At 56.3% G+C, this 18,034-nt stretch overlaps 8 protein-coding genes across 8 annotated transcripts; 5 read left to right on the top strand and 3 right to left on the bottom strand.

The window, feature by feature from the left end:
- Positions 1–452: 452 nt before the first annotated feature.
- N657DRAFT_575820 (uncharacterized protein) lies at positions 453–1,347 on the top strand (the record flags this gene model as incomplete). Its single annotated transcript, XM_062789131.1, has 2 exons — positions 453–846; positions 953–1,347. 2 exons carry the CDS (start codon positions 453–455, stop codon positions 1,345–1,347), a joined length of 789 nt encoding a protein of 262 aa, XP_062646178.1.
- Positions 1,348–2,186: 839 nt separating this feature from the next.
- On the top strand, positions 2,187–3,682 carry N657DRAFT_575754 (DUF676-domain-containing protein; the record flags this gene model as incomplete). Its single annotated transcript, XM_062789125.1, has 3 exons — positions 2,187–2,246; positions 2,341–2,640; positions 2,693–3,682. The coding sequence occupies 3 exons, from the start codon at positions 2,187–2,189 to the stop codon at positions 3,680–3,682; spliced, it is 1,350 nt and encodes a 449-aa protein (XP_062646177.1).
- Positions 3,683–4,536: 854 nt separating this feature from the next.
- Positions 4,537–6,142, top strand: N657DRAFT_647098 (DNA glycosylase). The gene has a single exon (XM_062793257.1). It carries the CDS (start codon positions 4,547–4,549, stop codon positions 5,870–5,872), a length of 1,326 nt encoding a protein of 441 aa, XP_062646176.1. The 5' UTR covers positions 4,537–4,546; the 3' UTR covers positions 5,873–6,142.
- A 71-nt stretch (positions 6,143–6,213) lies between these two features.
- Positions 6,214–7,462, bottom strand: N657DRAFT_647097 (uncharacterized protein). Its single transcript, XM_062793256.1, has 2 exons — positions 6,787–7,462; positions 6,214–6,699 (listed from the first exon to the last, which is right to left on the bottom strand). The coding sequence occupies exons 1-2, from the start codon at positions 7,324–7,326 to the stop codon at positions 6,625–6,627; spliced, it is 615 nt and encodes a 204-aa protein (XP_062646175.1). The 5' UTR covers positions 7,327–7,462; the 3' UTR covers positions 6,214–6,624.
- Positions 7,463–8,331: 869 nt separating this feature from the next.
- On the bottom strand, positions 8,332–10,069 carry N657DRAFT_647095 (alcohol dehydrogenase). The gene is made up of 5 exons (XM_062793255.1): positions 9,960–10,069; positions 9,714–9,843; positions 9,493–9,628; positions 8,774–9,414; positions 8,332–8,698 (listed from the first exon to the last, which is right to left on the bottom strand). Exons 1-5 carry the CDS (start codon positions 9,978–9,980, stop codon positions 8,484–8,486), a joined length of 1,143 nt encoding a protein of 380 aa, XP_062646174.1. The 5' UTR covers positions 9,981–10,069; the 3' UTR covers positions 8,332–8,483.
- Positions 10,070–11,075: 1,006 nt separating this feature from the next.
- Positions 11,076–11,734, top strand: N657DRAFT_599510 (uncharacterized protein). The gene is made up of 2 exons (XM_062790058.1): positions 11,076–11,340; positions 11,440–11,734. Exons 1-2 carry the CDS (start codon positions 11,194–11,196, stop codon positions 11,680–11,682), a joined length of 390 nt encoding a protein of 129 aa, XP_062646173.1. The 5' UTR covers positions 11,076–11,193; the 3' UTR covers positions 11,683–11,734.
- Positions 11,735–11,771: 37 nt separating this feature from the next.
- Positions 11,772–15,775, bottom strand: N657DRAFT_621804 (uncharacterized protein). The gene is made up of 2 exons (XM_062790632.1): positions 12,907–15,775; positions 11,772–12,852 (listed from the first exon to the last, which is right to left on the bottom strand). Exons 1-2 carry the CDS (start codon positions 15,436–15,438, stop codon positions 11,911–11,913), a joined length of 3,474 nt encoding a protein of 1,157 aa, XP_062646172.1. The 5' UTR covers positions 15,439–15,775; the 3' UTR covers positions 11,772–11,910.
- Positions 15,776–17,604: 1,829 nt separating this feature from the next.
- N657DRAFT_647090 (uncharacterized protein) lies at positions 17,605–17,855 on the top strand. Its single transcript, XM_062793254.1, has one exon. It carries the CDS (start codon positions 17,625–17,627, stop codon positions 17,841–17,843), a length of 219 nt encoding a protein of 72 aa, XP_062646171.1. The 5' UTR covers positions 17,605–17,624; the 3' UTR covers positions 17,844–17,855.
- Positions 17,856–18,034: the final 179 nt, after the last annotated feature.

Here is an 18,034-nt window from a genome sequence, read left to right as displayed (position 1 = left end):
TATGAGTGTGTGACTTTGGATCGTCAGATCCTGTAGCGGTTGGCTGATACACCGGTTGGTGCCTAGTGGGTTGCACATACTAGACGCTTGTTGCCGGAAGCAAACTGGCAAAAACGGTGCCATCCGGCTCCTCGCTAGGCACCAGAGCGGCCATTGACCGGCCATGAGGCGCGCCTGGGGTATATCAACCAATCTGGTAGCCGATGAGCGATATGCCGTCGCCCAAACCGCTGCCGTCAGCCCAGTGTGTGTCTCCCGATCATCGGTAGGCCGTCTCGTTGTCCTACAGTATGACAGCCAGACACTCCGGGCACAATCCTCAACATATGATGGGGTGTGAAGCCTCTCTCATGATGGCGTATAAGAAGGGTTCCTGTAGCCGCCGGGCTGGAAGTGCCAAATTTCTCGCTGTTTCCCGAGCCCCCAAGACGATATCGAAGGTACCACTGAAAATGGGATGTTTTGGGGAAAAGCGCACGAGCAGCTCCGCACCCATGACATGCATCGTCAACGATGCCCACCTCGGCAGGGAAGGTGTCTGCGGCAAGGTCGCGGCCGGGAAGCACTCCGTCTGTGCCACCCATCTTTGCCAGTACCGGCCGTCCCCTAACGGACGGCGATGCGGAAAGCTACCGCTCCGCCTGGCCTCGCGCCGCGTCTACACCGCCGCAGGCTGGTACCCCGACACAGCCGAATCCGTCTACTGCAAGGAGCACGAGAAGTACAACTGCATGGGCGTCATCAGCGACACTATGCGATGCTCCGCAGCTAGGACCCCAGGGGAGGCCTACTGTCTCACACATGCGGCTGTGATGTGCAAGTGGGAGGCGGGGGACGGCAGGCTCTGTTCTGAGATGGCAGATCCGGGGTCGAGATACTGCGGCGCGCATTGCTGGTGCAGACTCCCTTCGCTTCGAGTTTCCATCCCCAGGAAGCGAGACGGGCTGACCAGATGTGACGTGCTATAGCACGGCTGAGAACGAAGACGGCGTCGGATGCCCCGAACCCAGATGCCAGTCGAGTATCTTCTGCTGGGGACATCGATGCCTCTGGAAGGCAGATGAACACACACAATGCAGCGAGGCCTGGTATTCGAACACTCCTGGCGTCTGCCCCCAGCATATGTGCGTGAAACGAGGGTGCGAGAACCGAGCCCAGGACGGCATCGACCGCTGTGTGGACCATGTGTGCGCCTTCGTTCCGCCGCCGGACTGGCCGAGCGACTTTTTCCCCTGCTACCGCGAGCCCGTTGAAGGGCAGTCCTACTGCGAGTTCCATGATGGGTATTTGTGGTACCAAGAACAGGTTTGGCTGGACGCCCAAGCAGGCGGCGGGTGGTACGGATGAGCTTGGAGACCGCCCGTGCCAAGACCGAAAGGAGCCGAGTCGACATAGTGATTGAAGGCTATGGGAGTTGACACCCGGAATCAAGGGCGAACTGACTACATCAAGGTCAGTAGTCTCCATACTCGAGATGTGAGAAAGCTAAAGTCAACTGTAGGTTTAATCAGAGGAAATATATTTGTGCCAGCTGGAATGGAAGCGGTGTGAGAATTCGAAACATGCTCAACAAGGTTGACGTTGTTCTCTGTAGTAGGTTCTCTTTGCCGAGTTAGTCTTCGACCACCACGCCGTCCTGGCTCACCTTAATCTGTCTTCGGGTTCGTTCCATCGGAAGCCCACGTGCGGTTGGCTTTGGGATGAGATGGCTTTTCAGGTGTAGTCCCGGTACAGCCGCTTTCCCTTTTATCCTTCACAACGGAGAGCTTTGGTACTTTCACTACAACTCAATGAATTGCATCGTGGGTTTGAAAAGCTACCTACCGTATCAGTTCCGAATCCTCACGCTCTGGTTGAGATGTCGTCAGATCAAGAATCCCAGCCGCAGGACGTTTTGTGCCCAGACCCCACGAGCTTTGCAGGCACCCCTGGTTAGCGTAATCATTCGGTCTCGTGGCTTATCTCCGCGGTGACGTGGTGGCTGCGGCGCCTGATGAGAATGCCGCTCACACGACAGGACAAGACATGGGCGGCTTGATTGTTGATGGCTGAGCATCGGGCACTCGGACATGCGACACCCCGTCGTCCGGTGCAAGTTTTGATAATCAAAATCATGCCCCGAATTCAACCTGAAAATTCCTACATGTCTTGCTGCGTGAAGTTTTAGCGTCTCGAGCTTCTCAACTATGGCAGATTACTCGGGCGGTAGCTTGGAGGCTGATCACCTCTGCGTACTGGTGCATGGGGTTCGTCCAAACTGCATTCACCTACCTTGCCTTGCCTTATCCTTACTGCTGCAAGAAAACGACAGACAGCTGACGCAGGATATGAGTTCTCTAGCTATGGGGCAACCCAAATCACATGGCCTCCGTCGCCAGAGCCCTCCGAGCCCAGTATCCTCCCGACCAAGTCTACATTCTCGTCGCGAAACGCAATAGTGGGTCTTTCACATACGATGGCATTGAACTCGGCGGCGAGCGGGTATGTCTCGAGATCGAAGAGGAGTTGGAGGCCATCAGGAGCAAGGGCGGCAACATCAAAAAGCTCAGCATTGTTGGATACTCGCTTGGAGGGCTAGTCGCGCGATACGCCATCGGGCTGCTCTTCGCCAGGGGCGTCTTGGACAGCGTTGCGTGCATGGTACGGCACACACATGCCCATTTGACAAGGACTGGGGCTGATCATGCACCAGAACTTCACCGCATTTGCGAGCCCCTTCCTGGGAATCCGAACGCCGCTGCGCGGGTGGGCCAACCAGATATGGAACGTCCTGGGCGCTCGAACGCTGTGCATGTCTGGCCGGCAACTCTTCGGCATTGACAAGTTCCGCGACACAGGCAAGCCCTTACTGTCGGTACTCGCAGACCCCAACTCCATCTTCATGTCCGGCCTCGCAAAGTTCAAACGCCACACTCTCTACACAAACATCGTCAACGACAGGAGCGCCGTGTACTACACCACGGGCATCTCCAAAATCGACCCCTACGCCGACCTGTCCAAAGTCAAAGTCCACTACCTCCAAGGCTGGCAAGACGTCATCCTCGACCCGCTGGACCCGGTATCCCCCGGCGCACCGCCAACCGACCCGGAACCGCTGGCCTCCCTGGTGGAGAAATGGGCGAAGCGAGTCCCCTTCGTCCTGGCGCTCACGCTCTTCATCCCGCTGGCCGTCGTCGCCTTCCTGGTCAACAGCGCCGTCCAGACGGTGCGCTCGTCGCGGCGCGTCCGGCTGCACGAGCGCGGCCTGGCCGGCATACCCGTCCACGACTTTCGCGTCAACCTCTGGATCAAGGAGATCCGCGAGGCGGTTGAGGACGCCTACGAGAACCTCAACAGCTCCCAGAAGCAGGAGTACCTCGACGAGGCCGGCAGTGCCGGCTCCGCGGGCGAGGAAGAGGATAGCGATGGATCCGTCGGATCCGCCTCGGGCCGGCGGATCCTCGCGCTCGAGAGGAAGCAGTCGCGGAATCAGGAGGCGGGAGGATTCCCGACGCTAGCGCTGGCGCCGTACCAATTTGCGGCGATTCAGGCGCTGGATGAGTTGGATTGGCGAAAGTATCCTGTCTACATCCACAAACATCGGCACAGTCATGCGGCGATTATTGTGCGGATGGATAAGCCGGGGTTTGAGGAGGGACATGTGGTGTTGAAACATTGGGTTACCCAGGAGTTTTTGAGTTGATGCTACGCGCAGATTTAGATGGGAGGTGGGAGTGAGAGACGGATCTGGCGAATGGTGAGAACCTGGCGTTGACGGCAAACTCAGAGCAGCGGTGTCAAGGGGTTGGGGTGGAATCGGGATCTGTAACGAGCTCCAGAATATCGGGATCGACCGAGTTCTTGATGATCTGGCTGGGGCTGTTCAGGATCCCGGGTGTGGCTGATTCGGTGGCATGCCTGGAATTTCTGGAGGGCTTCCTCGCCGGCTACCTCGTGCTCTGCCTCAGTGGATCCAGGTGTTCAGGGGCTTATCCTCTCAGTTCAAGGGGGGTTTGAGGAGGCTGGCAAGGACACGCTCCAGAAGTCCCATTATGATGCCAAATTAGCTACACCTCGGGTTCTGAACAGCTTCAACCGATCAACAAGAACCTTGGTGATTTCGATATTCTGGAGGTTATCTTAATGGGCTCATTCCGGAGCTCTTTCTCACCACAGGGCATGCACAGACTCGGGTTTCGGTGGCGTAAAGCCCCAAGCTAGTGAAATCAGGCGATCCACTGCGAGCGCTCCTTGCGGATGATGTGCAGCTCGTTCGATAATGTTCATATAAACTGTGCTACACCCGATCTCCCGTCGCCCTTGCTTCAGAGATAGACCGTGTAGTTGGAGGAGAATATTGCCGTAGCCTTTGGCCGCATTGCTTATCAAGGTGCCTGATCTGGGAGACGCATGGGGCAATGCAAGCTATCCTTATCTTAGCTTAGTGTCGGCACATGCCGACACGGCAATGCATGCGGGCTCAAGCGAGAACCTTCAACTAAACGGGCAAAAGCGCCGATTTTCAGAAATGCATCTCTCTCCCGAACACAGCGAGCCGCCAAAAACCATGAGGACATCGCGCGTCGCAAAAGAGACGTCCAAGTACTTTGACAGCAATGCAACTACTGTGATACCCCGTCGCTCGACCCGCTCTAGTCTTGCTCGGTTCGCGTACAGCAGCAGCGCAAACGACGCAAGCAACCATGCAGATAATGCACATGCCAAGGTGACTCTCGGGTCTGACATTGAGGATGCCGTCAAGACAACTGTCACCCGCAAGCGGAAGCGCACCGAAACGGTAACCCAGTCAATGCCCATACGAGCTACGAGCAGGACGACAAAGACCGAAATTAAGGCCGAACTTGACCCGGATGCCGAAACCGAAACAAAGGCCCGGCCACGCGGCCGCGTGCGCAAGCCAGCGCGCAAAACAACCGACGCGGCCACGGGCGCCGTAACCGTCGAGCCGCCCTCGGACTGGGAGGAAGTCTACAACCTGGTCAAGGCGATGCGCCTCACGGGCCCGGCGGCCAACGCGGCCGTCGACACCATGGGCTGCGAGCGGCTCGCCCGCCCCGACGCCAGCGCGCGCGACCGGCGATTCCAGACGCTCGTGGCGCTGATGCTATCGTCCCAGACCAAGGACACGGTCAACGCTGAGGCGATGGCGCGCCTGCACACCGAGCTGCCGCCGCACAAGCCCGGCGCGCCGGCGGGCCTGAACCTCGAAAATATGCTCGCCGTCGAACCCGCGCTGCTGAACGAGCTGATCGGCAAGGTCGGCTTTCACAACAACAAGACAAAGTACCTCAAACAAACCGCGCTCCTGCTCCAATCCAAGTTCGGCTCGGACATACCCACCACCATCGAAGACCTCTGCTCCCTTCCCGGCGTCGGGCCCAAGATGGCTCACCTCTGCATGAGCGCCGAGAACGGCTGGGACAGCGTGCAAGGCGTGGGCGTCGACGTCCACGTACATCGCATCACCAACTTGTGGGGGTGGCATGGTTCCCCGCCGACAAAGACGCCCGAGGATACACGGAAGGCGCTCGAGGCATGGCTGCCGCGCGACAGGTGGAAGGAAATTAATTGGCTGCTGGTCGGGTTCGGGCAGACGGTCTGTCTGCCCGTGGGCCGCAGGTGTGGGGAGTGCGAGCTCGGGTTGAGGGGCCTGTGTAGGGCGGCGGAGAGGGGGAAGGTCAGTGAGGGGAGGAAGAGGAGGTTGGTGGTGAAGAAGGAGGAGGAGGTGGTGATGGACGGGGAGCAGGTGACGGTTAAGAAGGAGGCCGAGATGGAGGTAGTGGTTGAGGGGAGGAGGGAGCGGGACGTGGTTGTTAATGAGCCCGTTGAAGTGCCCTTGGGTAGTCCGAGAGTCAAGGTCGAGGAGACGTGAGGCGGTTGATGATGGGGTAGGTATTGTGTAAGTGCATTGTGAGACCGGCTCGGGTGGTATTCCCGGAGCCGGCTCCGCTTTGATACCCCACAGACCATTCTCATTAAGTATCTCCTCATTACTCCAGTCAGTACGAAGTAAAATCTCTTGGCGCGCGTCGAGTCATGGATACGATATCGGAGGCCGCATCCACTGCTGATCGTCATCGGTCGGCGCAATCAGGAAATGTGATAGAACGCTCAACTTTGGTGAATCAGTGGCAACATATAGGAAAAGTAGACATGATGGGTTGTCGCTTTAAGATGTCTATTCCATGTCTTAGGGTCTAGACAATAAGTATGCTCCTCTATGCACTTCTATGAAGCGAATATCTTCATGACAAATCAATTGCGATCCCCTCGTTCCTGAAACTCAAAGCAGAGGGAAATATGCTAAAAACCCTCCCTTGACGCCATGCTAAAATGAATAAGGACACGCTGCCTCGTTTGTACTCCAGGCATCCCTATACTGCCCTCCGTCGCGAGTCGAGGTTCGAAGTTGACGAGTGGAAAAGTGAGCTACACCGGCGCTTCGAGCAGCGGTGTCGGCTGTGACGTGGCGACGTGGTCCCTGCGTTGGGTGTGTTGCCATCCGGCCCTTGTTCGTGCCATGTCATCGGTGCAAACCGTTTTCGTTATGGCCACAAGCGGTTCGTAGTATCGGCGTCGAAGTTCCGAATGGTGCATAGATAGTAGGTTTCGTAGTGAGCGTTCTTATGCCGTCTTGATGACCTGCGTCCGCTCCTTGTTGAGCTGGTTCGCGTTTTGCTCAAAGGCCTCCTTTTTGCACTTCAACAGCAAGTCAGCCAGCGTGTCCTCTGGCAGCACCCCCGACAGGCCGACAAGCCACCACTGCGACGGCGCGGGCAAACTTACGTCCTCGAGGTTCTGGCACTTGTGGTCCTCTAATAGGCGATGGCTGCTGCAGAAGTGCCCCTGGCAGAATGTGCAGTCCCCCACGTAGCGCTCAGCGGCCTTCTTGCAGCCCTCGAATGAACATCTGAGCTTGGCCATGTTGGTTGCTTGGTTGGTTGGAAGAGAGAGGTGACAGTGAATTCCGGTTGGCCGGGTTGGCAGGTGGAAAGGTTGTGAGATGGAAGGCCCCGTGGTTTGCAAGATCACGGTCCGAGTGTGGGTGGGTGTTATCGTCGACAAAAAGCGTCGGTCTCCAGGATGAGTCGGTTGGAAGGAAGTGGTGCAAGCCAGGGGAGCGGTGAGCGAAGAGACGCCATCGGAATTATAAAGAGGTGGAAGGCGCTCACGTGGTGTTATGATCCCGGGCTCAATGAGGTGGCCAACATCCGGATAAGAGGCTAGCAAGAAACAAGCGAAACTGGAAAGAGGTCGAAAGCCTTGGACAGGGCAGCTAGGCGTGAAAAGAGGCGGCCAGGGGTCGAAGGTACTTGTACCGTACATGGTATGTCTAGTTCAAACACTGTGTAACCCGCTTGGCCAGATTTTTGATAAAGCCTCGCAATCAGCTCTCAGGTGAGGAACATACTGTGTGGGTGTGCGGGTATGAGTGGCAGGTCGGCCGTTTGCAAAAGCAAGATTTCCCTCCTAAATCAAACATGCGGCTTGCCGTGTTCAAAGCCTGCCGCCGTTGATGTCGTCAAGCGAACAATAATACACTGTGGTTACTAAGACGGTATTACGGACAACACATAGCCTAATGGCTTCCTCGCGAGCCTGCTGTATACGGTTAGTCGAGCTTGAAGTTCAGCTAACGTTGACGAAGGAAGCGTCAGCCACTCCACGAAAGAACGACCCTTGCTGGTCAAGCTCGACTGAGTCGCGTGCCGCTTTGCATCAAGAAGCGCTCTACAAACTGTGGTGAGTGTGGTTACCTAAGGTCAGGCCAAAAACTAACCCAGACACCCATAACCAACTACTTAATACAAAGCCCCATAGATACTGCAGACAGACGCACTCTTTTGGTCAACTACGTTGATCAAAAGATGCATCGAGGCCCAACGGCCTGCTGGACCAGTCCCCGATATTTATCATCCGAGAGCGCCGGCTCCTTTCCTACGCAGTACTCGCGTCGACAGCCACACCCATGGACTCGCCTCACAGGTCTCCACCGTGGCGCCCCGGTAGGTTCCAGATCGACTCAGCCTTGTTTCCGTCAGATACTCTGTATTCTCAACATCCACTCCCGAGAAATGATCCTTGGGACTGTCGACAACACAGCCATTTTCGGCGGAATAAGTCTGGCTTGGCCAGCGTACGAATAGGCAACGTGGTACAGCGGCGAGCCGGGATTGCCCGACCAACACGCAAGTCATGCTCTGCTGCTGCCGAGGGAGTCCCCAGCAGCATGTCCAGTTTACGTTTGTCATTCAACGGCATGGGATGTTTGTAGCCCCGGTGACTTCCGAAGGCGAGGCATCCCTCATTCAAGCTACTCCGCTATCTCAGAAAACGGTACGCCTACTGCGGGTATCTCACACCCCAACCTCGGGTTGGGAAATGCGGTTACGATATGCGACTTTCAAGGTTCCAGTCATTTTTGTCCATTCGCTACCTTACCAGAATGTACAAGCTATGCTCAGTCTCACTCCTCTAAGACATTACTCCATGTCCAGCACGGCGCGGATGCAGTCGCCCTGCTTCATGACCTCGAAGGCGTCGTTGATCTCGGCCAGCGTCTTGCGGTGCGTGATGAACTCGTCCACCTTGAGGCGGCCCTCGAGGTAATCGGTGACGAGGTCGGGCAGCTGGCTGCGGCCCTTGACGCCGCCGAACGCGCTGCCTTTCCAGACGCGGCCGGTGACGAGTTGGAATGCTGGCCAGATACCCACATCGTTAGCTATCAAAGCCTCGAACAAGAAGGGGTGAAAAATTACTGGTGGGTACTCACGCCTCGTCGAAATCTCCTGCCCGGCCGCCGCAACGCCAATGATGATGCTCTGACCCCAGCCCTTGTGGCAGGCCTCGAGGGCCGCGCGCATGACCTGGACATTACCCGTGCAGTCAAACGTGTAGTCGCACCCGCCGTCCGTCATCTCGATGAGCTTGTCGACGACGCTCTGGCCCTCGGCGAGCCGGGCCGGGTTGACAAAGTCGGTGGCGCCAAACTGGCGCGCCCACTCCTCCTTGGCCGGGTTGACGTCCACCACGATGATCTTGCCGGCCCCCTGCGCGACGGCGCCCTGCACCACGCTCAGCCCGACGCAGCCGGCGCCAAAGACGGCCACGTTGCTGCCCTTTTCGACGTTGGCCGTGATGCGCGCGGCGCCGTACCCCGTCGTGATGCCGCAGCCCAGCAGGCAGGTGCGATCCATGGGCGCGTCCTGCTGCACGGCGACGACTGAGATGTCGGCCACGACCGTGTACTGGCTGAAGGTGGAGGTGCCCATGAAGTGCAGGATGTCCTGGCCGCGGGCGCGGAAGCGGCTCGTGCCGTCGGGCATGACGCCCTTGCCCTGCGTCGCGCGGATCTTGCCGCAGAGGTTGGTCTTGTTGGACTTGCAGAATTTGCACTCCTTGCACTCGGGAGTGCTGCGCGGCTGGTCAGCATACGGGGGGATTACTATCCGGTGTAGGGTGTGGGAAATGATAATATGACTGATGACATACTAGAGTGCCACGACGTGATCGCCCGGCTTGACGTTGGTTACGCCCTCGCCGACCGACTCGACGATGCCGGCGCCTTCATGGCCCAGGATGACGGGGAATGCGCCCTCGGGGTCCTTGCCGGAAAGTGTGTAGGCATCTGTGGGCATCGAGGCTGGTAATCAGTACAGAACCCCCCAAGCAGCCATCAAGGTGCTCCTCGTGTCATGGGGGGGGGCCGTTACCTGTGTGGCAGACGCCGGTATAATGGATCTTGATGCGCACCTCGTGGGCTTTGGGCGGTGCCACCTCGACATCCTCGTAGCTGAGTTCCTGACCAGGGCCCCAGGCGATGGCGGCCTTGCAGGTGATGGTCTGGAGATGACACTCGAGTTAGCATCACTCAGTGAGATCACTGAGCCGTTCCCTACCGCAAGTACAGCTAGCTAGCGCGAATGCGGGGTATGTAGTGACTCTGCTATCTGCCTTACCTTTCCTGCCGTTTCCGACATTCTTGATGTGTTCTGAGATTGTTGGCGAACGATGGGACAGTCGATCAGCCCGGCTCAGCACACCACAACTACGATTCTTTCTGTTTGTCTTAATAAAATAGCTCGAGACAGAGCTAGTATGGGTTCTTCGGGAACACTTTGACCCCGCCCTCTCCAGGTGGGGCCGATGGGGTTCAAGATTGCCGGCAACGGGATCCCGTCCTCACTCTTCGGCATGCTAATGAGCTTCTTCGGTGATTTTACGGCATCCGCCCGCCAAGTGACTGTTCCCTATCTTTTCTAATTTCTATCAGTTCGGCAATCCAGGGTGTCAGCGTTTCCTGTCTACTCTTGAGTGAGTGGTCACTAGTCAATCACTCAGTTTGAGAGAACACACAATCTCACTTTCGTCTGTTCTTCAGCCATTCATGGCCATATTCGAAAGCAAGTTTCCAGAGAACGATTCTGTATATGAATCATGACGGTGCGACTATTCATACCTTTGCTGCCAAAACTTGTCCACGCCATGACTTGGGGCGGATCGGAACCCACTTCTGCACCCGGAACGGTGACTCCTCCACCGACGACGACTGGAGAATGCGACGATGAACCTGCCCCATCGTTGACTGATGTAGTAAACTCCTTTTGCTTCACCTTGTTTAGTATCACTGTCAAACAAGGCGTCCGAGAAATTCAACGTGAGACGCGACTATACTTGCGCATCTCCTTGATAAACAACAACTCAGGCTCGGGGGTGACAGAGGGCCATAGTTCTTCTTCTCTTCCCATGTTCCAGCCGGTTTCGTACACAATTGTTGGGGATTTGACCTGAGTGTTGTACCGACAGCTGTTGAAAGCTCGGCCCCAGATGGTACATGCTGTGGGGGGGTTCCTGTCTTGCTATGTACTTTGGAGATTTGAAAAGAAAAACTGGAGTGAGAACAATCAACTCCAGGGGAAATTCCATAGGCGTTCAGCCACACCAGATCTGTTGTAATGTTTACCTGAACAAGAGAATGGGCTCAAATGAATGTACATTATTATGTATGCGAGTTGACAGAATAGAAGGCAAGCATAAAAAAGTGGAGAGAATTTTGAAAGTTGGACCAGAGGTACACTCCGTTGTCACCCCACAACCACAACATCACCTCTGCTTACGCCCTACACCAGCCCGAGCTCCGCCATCAGATAACTCCGTTGTCCACACATACCAAGACAACGCGTAACCACAACAATGGTTCCCCTCCCGCCCCCCTCACCACTGCCCGAATTCGTCTACAAGATCACGCCGACCACCCCCCCGGACCCAATCCCCGAGCAATACCCGCTCTCGGACCTGGACCGGCAAGACGGCTTTGTCCACCTGAGCGTCTCATGGCAGGCATGTACTCCCGTACCCTCCAGCCCTACACACTCGTCATGTACAAGTACAACAGAAAAGAGAGAGAACATGATTGACTTCAAAGCTGCCCAACATTAGATCCCCATCACAGCAGACCTCTTCTTTAAGGGCGCGATCTCCTTTTATGTCCTCAAGCTGCGCTTGGCCAACCTTGACCCGTCCACCGTCAAGTGGGACGAGGTGGATGGCACCAACGGCTGTCCGCACCTGTACGGCAACTTTGGCGCCCAGGACGTCGTGTCGGTGAGGGAGTTCCGTCGTGGGGAGGGGCAGACGTGGCAGGAGGCTTTGGAGGCCGAGAAGGGCTGGTTGGAGTACTAATAATAAGTCGATGAAAAAGGGCGCTTCTCAGTTCAACCTGAGGGCCACAGCCTCAATCAAGGAGACAAACTCCCTGAAGATAGCAATCCGAGTGATGTATTCTCAACAGCGCCTCGTTCTGTCAAAACACAAAAAAAAAAGCGGTAATACACGAGCCACACATTTCCCATGGTCTAACCTAGCCTAGACACCACGGCACAAAATCCCGACTCTCAATCCACTTCGCACTCACCAAATCATCTCATCCGCCTCAGTCAACCAGAGGCCCGCCAAATCCTTAGCCAGCCCCAGCCTCAACCTCCTCATGACATCCTCACCCTTCGTCCCGGCCGCAACCTCGGTCCGCCAATCCCAACCCCTCTTGACAGCCACTTTACCCAGCGCGCCGGCGCCACTGAGCGACCGCTGCAGCTGGCTCGCGACAAGCGAGCTGCCCGCCAGCATAACACTGCCCGGCGTCCCACCGCTGGTTTTCCTCAGCAGATCCGCCGGCGTCGACCCCTTCAGCCCGCCCGGCGCCGACGCAAGCACCAGCTGCAAGAACTCATCGCACGCCTTGTACACCCGGCTGCCGACGGCCTGGAGGTCCTCGATGGCCTTGAGCATGACGTCGACCTGGTCGAGCGTGATGACGGGCATGCCGCCCGCGGGCTGGCCGTGGTGGACATTGGTGTTGTCCGGGTCTGAGACGAACACGAGGGCCTCGCCGAGCAGGGCGAGGAGAAAGTCCTCGCTGACAATGCCGTCGCGCGTTTGGTCGAACAGGCCGCCGCGGATGTTGTCGTCCGAGCTGGCGATGACGCTGATGAGGGCCGTCACGGCCTGTTGGCGGCGGGCCAGCGGCGTGGCGTTGGGCAGCGCGTCTTCGTTGTCGCGTATGTCGTAGAATTGCCGGAGCGAGGCGTACCCGCTGAGCATTTTGCCCAGCAGCTCGGCGGCCTCCATGTCTTGGTTTGCGCACTGTTCGAGCGTCTTCTTGCGGTCCGTGAGCAGCTTGTGGAGGTAGTCATCCAGGTCGTTGGCGGGCGGAAACGCCGTGGACTGGATAAGCGAGTACGAGATGAGCAAGTTCATGACTGCGCGGACCTTGTTCGGCCGGTGCGCCAGGGCGTAGTACCACATGGCCTCGCCGTAGCGATGAGAATTTCGAGCCAGGATGTCTCCGTAGGTCTGCCTCAAGTCAGTGAATTGTGGTTCTATGTCTGGTCCCGCGGCAACACTCACCTCTGTCGTGTCCTCGGCAAACTCAATCATGTCGAGCTCATTCAACAGCGCCCACAGCCTGTCCACCGTAACATTCGAATCCACATGCAGTTCCTGGACCAGATGCTGCACCAGGTCACGCACCATCTCCTCTGAGCGTACCGGCGAGTCCATCCGGCCGAGTACACTCATCGACAGCTCCCAGCCTTCCCTCGTGACACCCAGCCTGTCTTTCACAGCAGAGAGGCCCTCATAGTCGGCCAGCGCTTGTGCATACTGAACCAGAGTGCTGTCCTTGATGCCGTCAACCTCATCCGGCGCGCCAGGATCCATACCCAAGACCTCCAGGTCATCCATATCCAAGTCTTCCAGCCCAAAGAGACCCGAGGGCTGGTGAGGGGGCAGCCATTTTCCAAGGGACGCGATCTCCGCCACCGCCGCAGCAATCGGAAGCGACCAGGCCCGGAGCAGGCCAACCACGCCTTTAATGTTGTCCTCAAAGACACAGGCCATGCCGATCTCAACGGGGTTCTGGGAGTTAAAGTGGAAGTCCGACTCGACCGCCGCATGGAAGGCGCGCGCAAGCCTGTCGAGATAGCTCTCCGAGTCGCCAGCTGGCGCCGACGTCAGAACCAGGGCTTGTGACCGAGAGAGCGACTGTGACATGGAGAAGGGCTTTTCTGACTGAGTCCTCCGCTCGTCCCACCAACCAAACAGGCCAATGGTCGCCTCGAGCCAGTCCTGGGAAGCTTCGAGGATGGCACCCTGCTGGCCAAGCACGATATCGAAGACGATATTCAATTTTTCGTAAATCTCCCACGGCACCTGGCTCTCGGCCCGTCTCGCAAGGCCCACCAAAGACTGTCTGCTTCTTGCGGATGCGGAGGCCGAGAACGCCGACTCGCCGAACGCGCTGTCCTTCCCCTCAGCGAACCGCCTCAGATGCTCGAGCGAACCCTGCGCTCGCACACGAAACAAAGTCCAGTCGCTGCTCCAAATCTCCCAATTGCCAACGTAGCCGGGGCAGGTCTCAAGTACAGCAATCGTCTCTTCGGCAGCGCGCTGGACATTTTCGAGTGCCTGGCCGGCATAAGCGTAGTCGCCGCGCTGGCCGCTCCGGACGTGACCCCAGCCGGCTAGCTTAAGCAGTCTCGCCGCATCGCCAACTTTGCCGCGCAGCAGCGCTATAAACACAGCCTGCCAGAACAGCGAGTGGCACGACGGGCTGGGCCGATACCGGAGGATCTCGTCGACTTGACTGCCGTACATGTCGTGGTGCTCGTTCAGCCAACGGAACAGCGTCTCGGGGAGCGGCTCCGCGCGGCCGTCGTCGTATCTGGTGTGATGGATCTGCAGCGCCAGGTTCGCGAGGTAGTTGGCCTTCTCGAAAGGCGCGGCGTGCGGGCCGGGTCCTATCTCGACCGCATGGTCTTCGGTCGGGCGCGGGAGCGTATCCACATGGTCCTTCCACAGCGTCGCGACCTTGCCTGCCACGGTCGCGAGGGTGTCGTCCAGTACGTCTTCATCGTCTGCTTCCCTAATTCCGTCATCATAAAGCTTGGCCATCAAATTCTCCGTCCCCACGATAACCTGCGGCGACTCCGTAAGTGGGGCAGTTCCCATCTGCTGGTAAACGTCCCTGGCGAGCGCGGCATATCGAAACTCCCTTCTCCTCGCCACCCCACCGCCCTGTATCGCCGTCGCCCGAAAGATGTCCTCCGCCTCGCGGCGGACTCTCTCCGTAGCCGCAGGCGTAGCCAGCATCAATAGATCTGACTCGTCCCCAATGTAAGTCGGCTCCGGCGCCCCAGCTGCCGGCACATCCAACCACATGTCCCCTTCCTCTTCCTCCCCAAGCCCACTTCCATTATCCTCATGCTCCTCCTCTTCCTCCTCTTCATCAAACGGCACCCCAAACGTCTTCCCGCCAGCCACACCGCCACCACCTTTCTCTCTCTCTCTCCCCGCAGGCGACGAACTCCTCGGGTCATCAACCGCTACCGCCCGGCTCAGCCGACTCGGCTGCCTCACATGCTGCCGCCCAATCGACCTCCCGAGCGGCACATTCCTCTTCCCACCACCACCACCAACCCCTCTGCCAGCAGCCGTCGAAAACAATCCCCCTTTACCGCTCCCAGTAAAACCCCCTGCGCTATCAAACCCGCCCCCAATACCCGTAAACAACCCCGCGTTGCTGCTATTACCATCATCACCAGTAGTAGTACTGGTATTAGTAGTACCGGTAAAGAGTCCTTGAGCAGGAGGAAGGGGAGCGCCGGACCTAGCGGCAGGGCTTCCTCCCAATCCGGACACGCCACGCATGATAGAGCTGCCGAGATAGCTTGCCGAGGGCGCGCCGGCGGGAGTGAAGCTGGCGGTGGAGGAGGCCGAGGTTGTCGTCGGGGGCGGGTGGGCCGGGGTGGTGGAGCGGGCCGTTTGGTTTGTGGACGAAAAGAATTCGGGGTAGTTGGCTCTGTTGTTCTGGCGGTCTGGAGTCGAGGGGAGGAGCGGCGAGTCGGGTGAGTGGTTGTTGTCGAATCGGAAGAGGGACATCTTGTCTGTTTTCTTCGTTTATTATTTTCTTTTGGAAGGTGTTCCTATCTCGTCCTCGTCTCTTCCGGACTTGAATAGGAATCAGACTAAGCGTGCAGAACCAACGGCGTCGTCGGTTTGGTTCTCGGGGAGCAACGCAAGGCAGCTCAGGGCTGCACGTCGAAGCGTCGAAATTGGTCGAGGTCGACGGCTGTATTGATTGAGTTACTCAATCGAGTTGACCGAACTTCGCAATTCGATTCAAGAGTTTGTAACCACCGATCCTGGCTATGGTTGATCGGTGCGATAACCTGGGGCGGAATTGTTGTTGCAGGCTGAGGATTCTGCGAACGCTTTGGCAATGGACAAAGCTCCAGAACGGAAAGCTCCCGACGCGACTTTTTGGGCGGTTGCTTGCGCGCCTCGGCAAGTTCCGCCTGGATAACTGTGGGCTGGGCGATCCACTCCATTCAAGCCGCCCACCCTCCGAAGGAGAGCGGGTAACAGAAACTGTGGACTGCACCCAGGACAGGTATCTAGACAAACGCGCCCTTTTTGCTCACTCAAAACGCATTGCCGTAAGTCTTCAACCCCTTTAAAACAGCCATTCAATGTAAATTTAAACTAGTTATATCTTACTTTCTATTATTTATTTAACTAGTTATAGCTTATTGTCACGGCGATTGCGCTGTGCCTGCCAGGACCCATGGGTGGGGCACAGCGTGTGGGGGGCCCCTGCGGGTTGAAGATCCTGCACCTCGCTGCCGCGAGTTCTGCTCGTAGCTCCTTGAGCTACGTCTTGACAATCAAGCCTGCCCGTACCTGACGGAATAGAGCCCAGACTGTAGCTGTTGGATTTGGCAGGTGGTCAGAGAGGGCAGTTCAGGGGTGACTAATGGCTTGGCACCAGGATTCTCAGGATCAGGAACAGGCAGGGAACTTCTGGAAAAACACAGACAGGAACATCATCATCAATTGAGTGGTTGCCCATCTTTTCGGTACCCAATTACTACGGTGCGGCACATTCGTGGCTGTTGGCTTTCCAACAGTAGCTTAGCCCGAATACAACTGCCATTGGACTATCAGCCTGTCCCACCCGTGACACTTATGATCTTATCTCTAAATCTAATAATATTTAAGGAGCTAAATAACTAATAAGTTAACTATAACTAGTTATAGAATTATCTTAGGCTTCTATACAGTCTCTAGCTTTTAAATTACTCACACTCTAAAAGAGAATAGCCAGCTTAAATGAAGTGAGTCGCCTAGCCCATAGTTAGTATAGAGATTCAATTACATTTTCAATTTCAATGAATATGCAATGGCAAAGTAGAGTGGGAGAGACGAGTAGCATCGATGCGAGGCATGTAGGCACTGCAATTGCTGACTCTATTCTGCTAATCACAAGGTAAGGAGAAAAGGAAGAGAAGTGTTGGAAGACCAACAGCCACGATTCCACGGTGATCACACAGATGATGGGAGCTTACAACAGTCAGATTTGAGATGCTCGGAGCATCCCAGATGTTCTTGATTGAAGGTTGTTCTTTTCTCACGTCTCCAGCGAAGGGGGAATCGCCCTGACCTCGTTGCCCAGCGCCCTGGTTACCCCTCATGTTGCCTGACGCTCAGTTGGGCAGCCATGCATCCAACAGCAGGGCACTTGCAGCTGAGCGTCCGAAGTTCCAGTGCCACGACTTTCCAACAAGAAGCTAGAAGAGCTCTCGCGATGCAGAGATTAAATGCTAGGGCAGGTGAGGCACGTACACTCAGTAGCAGGTGCCGCCACGTGCACTCCGACGGCAGGCGCCGTCACATAGAGTATCTCTATCGAGCTACTCCATAATTTAGCTTCAGGACTTTATTCTTCTAATTTCTATCTTGAATAATTATATCTATTTTGATTAACGCTGTAAATATATAGCTGTATCTATTCTTTAGTTACTATATACTAGACTTTGATATCCTCAACTCTCCTTCCTTTCTTTGTAACGGGCTGGGCCCGTGAAGGCCTCGGCAAACTCTCGGACAACACTCGAGATTCGGTGGACTTCTATCTTGTTCGATATCAGCGCACAGGCCAAGGATGTGGAGGTATAAGACGGCAGATATCTTGCATAGTCTTTCACTCTTTTTCTTCTTCTCTCTCCATTCGAGACAAACTCGTAGAGTCGTCACCAGCTAGTTGCAATATTGTCACGGCCCCCACCATGAGCCCTACACTTGGGCAATTGGCGGGCGAGACACTGTGGATTTCATGGCGCAGCGACATGACTCGCAGCAGAGAGAGGATATCTGGAGAGCAGGAGACTCAGATTGGAACTTGGAACTTCCCTCTCTCAAGGATCAGTCAGTTGGTTAGTGGTGCACGCACAATACAGTCGTCTTACCTGCTGCCTGTTGAGGATTCGGTGCATCTTCCTTGGTGAGCTTGTGTGTGTCACCTTACAAATATACTCCTGGGACCGTTACATTCTTACCTCACAACTCCTAGAATAAAGAATGGTAAGTAACGTTATATATGATTACAAAATTACATTAACGTACTTGCATAACGAGTGGCGCACTTTTTCTTAGACTTCAGTCACCTTGTAAGTCAATTCAACCACAACACCTCAAA

Source organism: Parathielavia appendiculata (genome assembly GCF_033297405.1).
Source record: "Parathielavia appendiculata strain CBS 731.68 unplaced genomic scaffold N657scaffold_9, whole genome shotgun sequence".
Lineage (NCBI taxonomy): Eukaryota > Fungi > Ascomycota > Sordariomycetes > Sordariales > Chaetomiaceae > Parathielavia > Parathielavia appendiculata.
Note: the sequence above shows the minus strand (reverse complement) of the source record. Positions and strands in the feature narration are given on the sequence as shown.

Excerpts from the sequence above, each read along its gene's own strand:
- N657DRAFT_647090 (XM_062793254.1), top strand. The coding sequence starts at position 17,625 with ATGAGCCCTACACTTGGGCAATTGGCGGGCGAGACACTGTGGATTTCA.
- N657DRAFT_599510 (XM_062790058.1), top strand. The coding sequence starts at position 11,194 with ATGGTTCCCCTCCCGCCCCCCTCACCACTGCCCGAATTCGTCTACAAG. Across the intron at positions 11,341-11,439 it reads ACCTGAGCGTCTCATGGCAG|ATCCCCATCACAGCAGACCT; the intron begins GCATGTACTCCC and ends GCCCAACATTAG.
- N657DRAFT_647097 (XM_062793256.1), bottom strand. The coding sequence starts at position 7,326 with ATGTACGGTACAAGTACCTTCGACCCCTGGCCGCCTCTTTTCACGCCT. Across the intron at positions 6,700-6,786 it reads AGTGCCAGAACCTCGAGGAC|TGCAAAAAGGAGGCCTTTGA; the intron begins GTAAGTTTGCCC and ends TTGCTGTTGAAG.
- N657DRAFT_647095 (XM_062793255.1), bottom strand. The coding sequence starts at position 9,980 with ATGTCGGAAACGGCAGGAAAG. Across the intron at positions 9,844-9,959 it reads TGTCGGAAACGGCAGGAAAG|ACCATCACCTGCAAGGCCGC; the intron begins GTAAGGCAGATA and ends TGTCATCTCCAG. Across the intron at positions 8,699-8,773 it reads GCAGGAGATTTCGACGAGGC|CATTCCAACTCGTCACCGGC; the intron begins GTGAGTACCCAC and ends GTATCTGGCCAG.
- N657DRAFT_621804 (XM_062790632.1), bottom strand. The coding sequence starts at position 15,438 with ATGTCCCTCTTCCGATTCGACAACAACCACTCACCCGACTCGCCGCTC. Across the intron at positions 12,853-12,906 it reads TTGCCGAGGACACGACAGAG|ACCTACGGAGACATCCTGGC; the intron begins GTGAGTGTTGCC and ends GACTTGAGGCAG.
- N657DRAFT_647098 (XM_062793257.1), top strand. The coding sequence starts at position 4,547 with ATGAGGACATCGCGCGTCGCAAAAGAGACGTCCAAGTACTTTGACAGC.